Source organism: Diadema antillarum, unplaced genomic scaffold (genome assembly GCF_040938485.1).
Source record: "Diadema antillarum isolate AM-2024a unplaced genomic scaffold, OU_Dant_1.0 seq00001760_RagTag, whole genome shotgun sequence".
NCBI classification, from domain to species: domain Eukaryota; kingdom Metazoa; phylum Echinodermata; class Echinoidea; order Diadematoida; family Diadematidae; genus Diadema; species Diadema antillarum.
The window spans coordinates 74,232-86,518 of record NW_027272442.1 but is presented as its reverse complement, the minus strand read 5'-3'; the positions used below and the strand labels follow the sequence as shown (position 1 = coordinate 86,518).

Below are 12,287 nucleotides of genomic sequence, written 5' to 3'. Positions count from 1 at the left end.
GTAAGCTCCCAAACCTGGGGGGAAGAGATATGACATGAATGATATTTTTCTCTACAATTCTAGTACCGATCCAATCACTTTGTTTAAGTCTTACAGTTCACATTTTTCCACATTTTACAAAGCTTGGTCTCCCTTTGTTTCTTCATATTAATGTCATGCTGAATGTTTAGAGGGTGCTGCCACTTGAGCACTGAGTAGTCGCTTTGCCCTACTGTATAAGCTGTTATTTTCGCGAGGGTTTAATTTTCGCAAATTTCATGAATCTCAGTTGGATCGCGAATTTAACAGTGAGCGAAAATGTCTCCATGCGCTAGGGTAATAGCTCATTTACGTTAGCGTTGGCGTCAGTTCGCGAAAACAACATCTTGCAAAAATGTCTATGACCTCCTCATTCGCGAAAATAACAGCGTATACAGTAAAAGAATGTCCTGATTTCCAGTTGTTAAATTTGAATGCAGGGCAGGATGGCTGTGACCAAAAATTGTCTGTTTTACTAATTATTTCATGTCAGCTCAACCATCTCATTAGAACAAATTGTTATGTCTTACAGGTAAAAAGATGGTAAGATAATTTTAAAGTATGACATTGCTTTCTATTTTTGTCCTCTTTTCTCTCTCTTGTAGTTTGATGAGCTGGAAGACCCTGTGCGCCGGAAAGTCTTCACCTCTTCCATCGCTGGGGCAAAGGTCAAGGGGACGGCCGACCTGTCGCGCATGAGAGGCTTCGAACTCGTGCCGGGGGAGGTCAACTTTGGCACGCTGCGGGAAGGGTGCACATATGCCTTCCAGGTCCACCTCAAGAACGTCGGTGTCGACAGCTGTCGCTACAAGATCAAGCAGCCGCCCCCGGGAACGGGACTACAGGTGGTCTACACTCCGGGACCAGTGAGTAACAGGGACTAGATGAATTCTGCTTCATTCCTGCAGTTTAAGGTTTTATATAAGAGTGCATGACTAAGTATCAGATGCTCGTTATATCGTAAAAGAGTGTGCTAAAAAATATACTGTAAAAAACATAATTTTTCATGTGCGCAAAACTTTCATGAATTTTGCGAGGAGCCAAGATTCGCAAAAGAAAAATGCGCACAAAAGTTTACGTCTACACAGTGCATTCAATGTCAGTACAATGCTGTACGCCATTCAAGTACTTGAACTCGTACTTGGAGTGCACATTCATATTTTTTCCCCCTTCAAACTGCACATGTTTGATAGTGCACATTCAGTTTTGTTGTGTGTTTTATAATGACCAGCAGTGTGTGTTTCAACAACTCCCTGTATTACCAGTACAAGTAGTATGATGGTAATTTTTCATGGTCTGCAATTCGCAAAAGTTTCATGCCGCAGAAAAGGCCAACGGCTCCAAATCACGAAGGTTTCGGGCCGCAAACGTTTCTGATATTACAGGATGTCAACTACTGTGTTGTCAGTTCTCTCACAAAAATGTAACACTGTGTCAGCTACAGAAAGTATAAGAAAACAAATTACTAAAATTCAAAGAAAGTCTCAGGACCACCATGTCACAAATGACAGCAATGAATCTGCAAAACTTGTTTCTTGTCTCTAGGTGGCAGCGGGCATGAAAGCCAAGCTGGAGCTGGTTCTCTATGCCATCGCCGTGGGCGTGGAGGGAGAAAGCGGGCGGGGCACCATCGACCACCACCTGGAGATCACCACGGAGATGGAGGTCCTCTATCTTCCTGTCTCGGCTGATATCCTTTCAAAAATAAAACAACAACATCTACAAGGAATCGTGTGTAACTGGCTACTCAGTAAAGCATGATCATAATGATAATGCAGTAATAAACCAAGAAAAGTGATAAATTCAATTTGTGTTACTGTACGAGCTGAAATTTTCGCGGTGGTTTTATTTTCGCGAATTTTGCGAATCGCCTTTGAACCGCGAAAATAACAACGCGCGAATCTTCAGTTCAGTTAGACCCTCCCAACTGCGAAATTACAACACGCGAAAATGTCCTCCTTGTAGCAATTCGCGAAAATATCTGTACGCGAAAATTTCAGCTCGTACAGTACTTTCAAGCAGTTACTCTATCAAAAAGTTTCTAGTCAACCGTTCTTATTTCTCATGTTATATGCTTAGTCTATTTCAGTTAGTGGTTTGTACATTGAAAATCCATATAAAAATGATATAAAATTTGGAGAAGACAGCTACTTTCAAGCATAGTGTTATGATTATTGGAGTCCTTTTAGTGGTTGAATTACATTTATGGGACTTAGACTGACTTTACACAGTTGTTACATTTTTTTTCCCCCAAGGGGGTGGGGAGGGAAGCCAAATCGAGTTGTTTGAAGGATGGTGAATCTGCAACTAATTCTTTGACCATTCCACAGGCATAGCTGACAAAATAGAACCCTAAAGAAAACTTCCAGTCAGAAAGATATTAAAACATCTCCAGGCTAGTCCTACCATAAAAAATTATGATCATATGTGACCCGCCACATCAAAATGATCCTAAAGTCGGGCGAGGTCGATTATTTGAAAATTGCATGACACAATTCCCTTATCTTTCTGCTTTAAATTGATATATAACACATCTTATAAAAATAATCGGCTGCGGAGATATCGATGTTTAAAAGAGAGCATGTCGAGACGTCTGGGAAATCACTGTTTCGAGAAAAGCGCCCTAAAAGTTCTCCTTGCGATGCAATCACGATCAAGGGACACGCAAATCAGTATTCACCTCCGGACAATAGAAGGTAAGCCCTAGCAACCCCGCAATGCTCATTCAAACACAGTGTCGGCGGTCTCCTCACCGACCAATCAGTGACCAGGATGCCAGGAGAAGCGGCTGGGCATAGCGCACCCCGCCAGCACCCACCAGTCGACTGGGGAGTGTGCGAGCTTCACGCTTCGGTTAGCGGCAAGCAGCAAACTGACCAATGAGATCACTCTGGTCGTTGTTAGGGGCGGAGCCTATCTGTGGCGCTCAATCCAAATGTTCGAACCAGTTTCTGCTTCGTTGAAACGCCAAAAAACATGTCCCAGAAAAACGCTATTTTTTGGTCTTTCCTTTCATCATTTTGCTTCAAAATTTCGACAGATGATAGTTGACATGTCAGACTCTAATAATATGTCAAATTCAGAAAATCGTAAGTTTTGACCGATTTTGATGCTCTGACTTCAAACTCGATTTTCACGGCTTTGACCGTGCGCGACTTTAGGACCTTTTTGTTGTAGCGGGTCACATATAAGGAGTGAAATGTTGAGTAGGTGTCTGTGTTAAAGCATGAAATGAAAGGAAATATGATACTAGTACAATGTATCTGGTCTTTGCTACATCGCATAACCATCATTTGGGGAATTTACAGTGAAATTCTCTCTCTGCAAATCTCCAACTGTCACTGTTCTTCCCCGTGCTAACCTTGGAAGACAAGACCCATGGTTTTATCCCTTAACTCCCTGTGCACATATCCTGACAGCGACGGAGTACGATGACAAGACCCATGCTGGCTTCCAGCCGAAGTCGGCAGCAGGGGTGCGGCTGATTGCTACCAGGCCACCGTCAAGAGAGGGCATCCTTCGCCCCCGCAGGGAAATCCCCCAAGGTGAGGATGGTGTTATGTCATTATAATAATAATGATGATAATACAATAATAATAATAGTACAATACATTTATAAGGCGCTTAATACGGATGTTTCTAAGCACACTCATTGCCTATGATATATCTGTTTGTTTGTTTCTTATTTATGGCTTTGCTAGTATCATTTGGCTTAGATTCTTTGCCAGAAATATTTCTTGTCCACTAAAAGCCTCCAAAGATGTAAAATTGTATGAAACCTTGTTTAGTTTACAAAACCAAAAGGATGAAAGAGATGGAGGAGGAGAGAAGAAGGAGAGAAGGAGAGGAGGAGGAGGAGTAGAAGAAAACTACTGATTAGTTAATTCAGTATCATTCAGAAATAATCTCGCAAGGTAGAACATTCTGTGAACTAGAATAGCACTCAGAGAGCACAGACCTCTTCCAAGCAGCTCATCTCCACCCATATCTTGATTTAAAAAAAAACAAAAACAAAATAAAAACAATAATTCCTGGATCCAGGCAGTGGTCCAGACCACTACCAAACTTTAATCATCTATTCCTTGTGTCATTATCAACTCTCCGTAGAAAATTTCATCCAAATACATCCATAACTTGTTAAGTTATTTAGCAAACAAGACAGACAAACAAACAAACTGACAAGCCAACCAACACTGGCAAAAACAGACTTTCCCTGGCGGCGGTATATGCATTAAAAACTCTGCCCTTGTTGATGCTACACTTGAACTAAAGGTAATGGGTCACTGAAAATAGATGCAAATAGATGCAAGATGCATGCAAACCAAAGTTTGCACCAATCTGTAGTATAATTTGGAATTAGATATTTTCTCTCTCTTGCTCTCGTTTCACTTGTTTCAGAGATGCAACACAGCATTGACGACACGCTGGCCCAGTGACGAGAGCGGACCAATCGCGATGCCCAAATAACATCACATGACTCGCCGCATGACCTTGTCACATGACTCATGGTGATGAAGTTGGGAGAAGGAGGGCTAGAGTGCAAGGAGAATTACTTTTGGTCCCAATCTACTTTTCCCTGCATGTAGGATGCTTGATGTATGATCAGACCCTTTTTCTTCTGCTCCAAAGATTCTCCCATCAGCTGATGCAACTTTGCTGTGACAAAAACTGATGTACATATCTACAGCTTATTGTATCTAACCTATGTGCAGTACATAAAATACGTATATATTGTAAATATTCTGTATTCTTTTTTAAAAATTTGATCCTCTGTGCATAGAGCAATGATGCAGGACTCTGTACAGTTTGGTGTCGAGTGTAAAGAGATAGAGTTTCATGTTCTTACTAGTAGATATCAATTTCCGTCCAGCAGCAAATGCGGTGTCATCAATTTATCTCTTTCCAAAGATGGTAATATGTGGATATTACAATGTATGTGAAATCATATTAGTTGCTTTATTCATCCGTGCCTTCCTAAAGTTATCTTCTTTAAAGGGTTTGGCAACACATTGCTCAAGGAAAAAAACAAAACAAAACCGAGCTAGATGCACGCCGATTCCTGTAAACCAGGACCAATACAGGAATCAAGAAACTATAGCAGTATTCATGGATTTTTTGTAGCATGATGACAAATTTCCCTTAGACTGTTGAGTGAAGCCAGAATTACTGTGCAGGACTTATTGACAATACATGTCAAACGGGTGATTGATATTAGAAGTTATACCTGTGTATTCAGGGACAAGACAGAATACAGGTCATTGTTTTAAGCAATGAAGAAGATGAGAATTTCACCTTAATTCACTTGGCTTGATAGAGAATTAAATCCCATTTTCTATCCTGTTTGGAAGCTTTTGAGTCAACTGTATTTATTTTCAGGATGCACTTCTATGCAATGTGAATGTATGAAAGTGTAAATAAAGTGCCGAGTTGATTCTAGTATAATACACAGCACTCACTGTGTGAACTTTCTTACATAGATTGGAGCATATTTGTCAGTGTCATATTTGAGGAATGACTGATTGCAATTCTACACAGGGAAACCCTGTTTAAACGAGGTTGCCGGACCCACCGATGTTACCTCATTTTAACCAGTCCCTCATGCACATACTTAATAAGAGACTAGCTAAACGGAGCGATAGAAAATTAGGACCACTGAATTCACCTTGTTATCCCATTGAGGACGGACTGATTTTGCTACAACATGCATTTCCCATCAAAGACTCCTGCCCGAGTATATTCGGGACTCATCCTCAACGGGTACCTTGTAAGCAAGCTCCTCGTAACGGGATTTCCCTGTGATCTGTTATCACTTGACGAGCCAAACACTCAAAATCACAAAAAGACCACAACAAAATGAAATATATACTGGTAACCCACATAACACTCAACAAGCAGGGTTTGCAATGCAGAAAACATCATACAGTTGCTACACCATGCAATGTAGCCTTTTTTTAGCTTAGTGCTAAACAGAGCATTGAGTACTGTGTACTAATATATTTAGGGAGTATTGATTCTTTTTTTTTTTTTCGAAATGGGGACTTCCTAACAATTTTGTGAGTAATTAAAGGACATAAAGTTCACCTTCTCACCTTCATATACATGTGAATTGAGTAAATGCAACAATATCAGTAGCAGACATCCATGGAAGTTTGAGGAAAATCAGGCAATCTGTTCAAAAGTTATGAATTTGTGAAGTTTCAGTGGCACCATTGCTGGATGAGAAGACTGCTACAGTTTGTGATGTCACATGTGTGAAATGATAAAGAAAATAAGAAAATTGAACAACATTTCCATTTTTTGAAAAGTACAAAGTACAACACATTCCCTCGACTTATTACCATGACATATGGTAAGGATAATATTTTTACCTCTGCCTTCTGAAACAGGCAGGTCCAGCGCTACTTTACTATGCAAGAAAAGTGAAAAAATAAGATACATTTTCTTTTAATTGTGTTATTGCTTTCTTTACATTGTTCTATGCATCTGAAATCAGAAACTGTAGTACAAATTGTAGGGTCCTAGTCTTTTCATCCAATTGATGGTGACACTGAAACTTAAAAAAATTTATAACTTTTGAACAGATTGTCTCACTTTCCTCAAACTTCTACTGATGTGTGATCTACTGACATAGTGTATTGCTGCATTCACTCAATCAACATGTATATGAAGGTGAATTTGTCCTTTACATTCGCAATCATGGAGTAAAGAATAGACAGAGAAGTGTACATTGTATGTGTGCATGCGTCATTCATGTCCAGATCGGAGTTGATATTTTCACATGTTTGAAATACACAAACAGCACCAGATCCCGCAAAATGAATGACATATACAGTAAGTTAATCCTCATGCAACAGTCTACAATATCCTGTCAAACACTTGCCAACATTGGACACACACTGATAAATTAGAAATTCATCTTGAAGTCACATCTATGATGAATAAACAGCACAATGCATGATTTATTGCAATCATTTTGTAGGTACCTGCACAGTGTTACTTTACCCACACAATTAATTCAACACACAATACATAAATGATACTTTTTATGACCAATGCAAGGTGAAATATCACGTAAAATTTGAATTAAAAAAAGAAAAAGAAGAATGTTATCAATAGTGACTACACAGGGAGTAAACAATTTAAAATGTATTACAGATAGGGAAATGAGTACATTCAAAACATGATAAAACCAAGACATCTATTTCAAGACAGCCTTTGTCAAATATAATTCAAAATGCTATTCAATATTCCGCAACAAATCCAGCAAAAACCCACCATTTTCCTGAAAAAGACAGCCTTACATGGTGATTCTTCGGAGATGAATCTTTGTAGGAATTCCACATGCATGAAGAAGTTAAAGTAGGACCAACACTCCCAACAGATATGTAGTTGACTTTCCTTTTGTCTCTAAATGATGATCTATATTTGTTGCAGCAATAAAAACCAATGATTTCCTTTATTCTTTGCAACATATTATTATCCCTATCACAACAGTTTCTAGATATCAATGCTTCAAATGATAACTGCTGCACTTATTTCAAAATACTCACAAACAAAAAATGAAAATAGAAAAGTGGTAATACTGGCACCAAGTGACTTTCATGACTCTGTTTTGACCTTTTAATCTGACATTAGAAAAAAAAAATAACTGACCAAAGATACTGCATTTCTACATTAGCACCCAAACATTCTTTCCTCACCACTTCCCCACCCCTTCCCCACCCCTTCCCCACCCCTTCCCCACCCCTTCCCCATCCCTTCCCCATCCCTTAAATAGCTCAAATTTTCATCTAGTTACCAAACACATACAGGTAAGCACAAGATAATACAATGGCAGATATACATGTATTATGAATGGTTAAATAATACTCTTTTCACAAACTTCAAAATGTTTCACAACTTTATGTTCAGTTCTAGCACTGAGACAAAATGTGACAAAATGCACCTCACAAGGGGAAAGGAGTGATCTGAATCCATCAGCTACGGTGATCTGACTAACCCAGCAAAGTTAGTGTACTAAAAAAATACAAGTAGACACCACCATACATGTAGCACCGTATGGATAATGACATTGCTAGAAGGTACAATTGTAGCATATTCAAGGTGGGGTGTAGGGTATGATCGTACCGGTGTACACTTCACTGTTTGGAGTACATTCGATAAATAGGGCAGGATTTTGAACTGGGGTACAACTGCAACTGACCCACAGATAAATATACATGTATACTGTCACATGACACAAGTATATCATTTCATAAAACATCTTCAAACCGACAGACCCTTGGATGCGTTTTACAAACATCACCATTTACAACTGAATGATTGAATTCATACCATAAGCTGAACACAAAACTTGTGTTTATTGTACAGTGTAGACATTCTCATCCTATCACAGAGGGCAATTAAGTTTTGATGGTCAACACAACTTGCAGCTGAGAAAATTAAAAAAAAGCTGCATAATAATATCCACACTTCGTGCTACTTTTAAACAACAATTCATATTCTAAACTTACAGACATGCCATCATGTGTACAATGTAGGTACTGAGACACTAAAAATAATAAGGTACCTTTCCATGCATACTGTGCAATTTAAGATGATGATTAGGAGACGATTTAATACTTCATCAGTCAAGGAAATGAAAAGCAGAAGAACTGTAAAGGACAATTAGGAAATGTTTAAGAATATCACAACCATGGGAAGATTTTTTACAAAAATGAAAAGAATGTCTGAAAAGTAACCATGGAAGAAAAAAAAAAACAAGACAAGCATGTTTCTGAATTCATTTCAAAGTATTCCTTACCACCAACTGAGTTTAAAATCTCAGGGCTGCCATTTCTGTTAACCTCTGGTGGACATGCATGAACAAAGATTCTCAATAGATTAATAAAATGAACTGTACACAGAAGACACCAAGGCATACAGAAATATCAATCAATATGTAGTAAGTCAGAAAATGCGCATTTGTTGGGACATAAAAGACATGACGCTGAACTTGTTAAATCATTACCATGGATAGGATTTCACAACAAAAAGAATGCGGAAAAGTTATCATTAAAAAAAATGCTTCCTTATTATGAATTTTAATGCTGCATATCAAAGCACAAATATCATTTTATAACTGCCACTTTTGCACCACTCTAATTCATCATCCACATTTTTCTCATTCCACTCAAGTTTACGTTTGCTTGTTCGTGCATCCTCCCAGCCTCAAAGCACTGCAGTCCCATCATCAGTCGTGTCAATTTGTAACATTGAACTCTACAACCTGTGAATGAAGATAGCAGCGACTCCCACAACAAACTGTTTGAAGGGGCAACCCTGACACTCCTCTGATGCTATCATTTAGACATTCCTTCATTTTGATTGACAGATCTGAAGACAAAATCCCTTCATACAGCTCCAGAAGAAATGTCTTACAGTGTAGTTCTCAGTTGGTGCTGTGAAGGGTTAAGAGACCCTGATGCATACATTTTGTACAGTCAAAAAGCTTACTCTTTGCACGCTCTTAAAAATGCAAATTACCACTGAATTCAATACATAATGGAACAAAATTTGTAAGTCATGTGACTTTATAAGATAATGATGATCCTCCATAGCTCTAACAAACATTAACTGATTTAAACATCATTTAATATAATGTCTCCAACACCAGCATGCTCCAAAACAAGTGAGCATTTCACCATTTGATGGCTGCTTCGCTGAAATAAGGCTTGAAAATAACTTATGGACAAGGCACAGATGACATGCTGCCACAGTTCTCACAAATGTTGCATCATTAACATCGCACCAAGTGGTGCTGCTGGCACCATTATGGGGACGGAGGCATAACAAGTGCTGATAATGATGGCTCGTATGAGAAAGTTTCAAAACATAGCTATTCACTGTTTTTATGGAAATTTCACTGAAAAGATCGCTTCTTTACAACATTTTGATTATCTATAGATTTACTAGTACCTTTCAGAAAAATTACTTTCATGGACATCACAAAAAAGGACCCCCCCCAAAAAAAAAATGATGACTCATGTGCATGTTTCGAAGTATACAAATAGCTATTCATTGTTTCAATTACTCTTTACTGAAACAATGCCTAAAATTCAGTTCTTCGTTCATCTTCAACTGTCAGTATTTGTCAACAGTACATGTAATCACATGGGCTTGACTCCTGACATCAACCCTACCATGGATACATATCATGAAAGCACATACATTGTAAAGGAGGAATCCGCAAAGGGATGCAAGTCATCATCCTCCTCTCAGCAGCAGACGGTCATAAAATAAGTGGTCATCAAAGTATTCCAATATATGCCAGAACCCTGGGCTACTTGACACTGACACTTTTTTTTCCTTGTAAGTTTACAGTCAAACCAGTCAAGACCTGAGCACTTTCACAAGCAATACTGTAAATTTAATGCTGTTATGTTTTATGTAGAATATGGACTTAATGCATTGTACTTCTCAATAGACGAAACATAATACTGCGACAACAGTAATTATGGATTATTGCCAGTTTTGATGAATCACAGAGTTCTGTTCCCTGCAAAAATTTACTGCCTTTTACACAAAATGCAATTAGACTGGGTAAACTCATTACACTTCATCACTTGCAGAAAGTGCATAATAGACATCCAAAACTCCTCATTTGGCTTTGTGCAGTATTGCTGTGATGGGCACACACATGTCCATGTATCTGGCTCTAATATCCTATCAATTTTGACACAAAAAGAATATCATGAAATACTGGACTTGATTTATGCATGCACAACAGGCACATAAAAGACATTTACAAAATGTACATCACTTTACACAATTTAACTAGTTACATTTATTTGTCTTTTTTTCCTTTTGTTTTAAAACACATCGTTTCCTTGAAGTCTTTACAAACTTCTTTGTAACTTGATGAAGAAAAATCCCTTCCTCTGAAATATCAGGATTTCAGTAACCAGTGCTGTCATCTTCATGACATATTACAAATTATATTCCAATATCCAGACCAACCTATATCTTGCTGCTGGGTATTTTTCAGACATACTTGCCCATACACGTATTTGTCTTGACCTTTACAACATTTAAGCATGAATATACAATCCAGTATTTACAATGTGAGACAATTGAAATTAAATACGTCTTCTTGCGCTTTTTGAACCAACTCTCCCGAATCTCTCATGGGTCTGTGTGCTTAACCGCCTGCTGTGAAGACGCTGCCTGTGTTAATTGCCAGAACCAAAGACTCACCATCCAGCAATGAGAAAAATGTCCAGTGTACGGCAGAAAATTCGTCCTGCATATTGACCCTGCTTGCAATCATCCCCGCAAACCTCATTCCAAAATCTTTCCACCCTGTAGCACTCTTGACTCAACAAACATAGCCACTGATAGGTAATCTCATAAATTGGTCCTTGTGACCCGTACATCCATCATATGCAACTACCGAGTGGTCATATGGATCGCATGGAAATACATCTTGAGAAGCATAATAAAAGACTTACACTGTGTTAACACTCTACACTCGCAATTAAAAGAATATACAAAATGTACAAAACTCATAGGTGAGCACGGATATATATATATATATATATATATATACCCTTCATAATCTCTTATGAAAAAAAACCCAAAAAAGTACTTGACACAGAACAAATCTTTCTTTCAAAAGTATTCTGTAAATCTTACAAACATTCACATAGATCTTTTAAGATATAAAATGCTTTGAAAAGCAAATCCATTCAGAGTTATTGAATGAAGGAGAAAGCAATATCTAAATCAAAATGTCCATTTTTTATTTTTCCAGAATACACTTTTCTAATTACCAGAAGTTTACTGGCTCGGCAAGAACATGATTAATGATGTCAGAATTGCTTGCAAACAGCATTTATGAAAATGATTTTGGTGATTGTTGTGTCTAATGTGACCAACACTCACCAAATAATGTTGGTAGTGTAATAGCAAATAAAGCCTTACTATCTGAACTCCGATAAAACTAGAATGTCAAAGAACAAACTGCACAAATGTAAAAACTCATTATATACTTGCACTGTCCATGGCAATTTCTGCCAATGTGCACCCAGAACATTAAAAAAAAAAGGCAAAGAAGAAATCTTATACAGTGAGCACCTCACAGCATAGAATGAAAATAAATTTACACAATTCCTGTAATTGTGAACCCAGAATCAAAAGGTGAAGAAGAAATCTTACACAGTGAGCACCTCACAGCATAGAATGAGCATATAATAAATGTTCCTACCATGACAACCATACATGACCTCACA

At 38.1% G+C, this 12,287-nt stretch overlaps 1 protein-coding gene across 1 annotated transcript in view; it reads left to right on the top strand.

The window, feature by feature from the left end:
- The window catches only part of LOC139712105 (sperm-associated antigen 17-like), a 47,553-nt gene extending 43,099 nt beyond the window's left edge, over window positions 1-4,454 (top strand). Inside the window, exons 33-36 of the mRNA XM_071623941.1 lie at window positions 624-884; window positions 1,564-1,708; window positions 3,426-3,563; window positions 4,417-4,454. Of these exons, the coding sequence (XP_071480042.1) occupies window positions 624-884; window positions 1,564-1,708; window positions 3,426-3,563; window positions 4,417-4,454 (582 nt within the window). The remainder of the gene's footprint in view (window positions 1-623; window positions 885-1,563; window positions 1,709-3,425; window positions 3,564-4,416) is intronic.
- The last annotated feature ends 7,833 nt before the right edge of the window (window positions 4,455-12,287 follow it).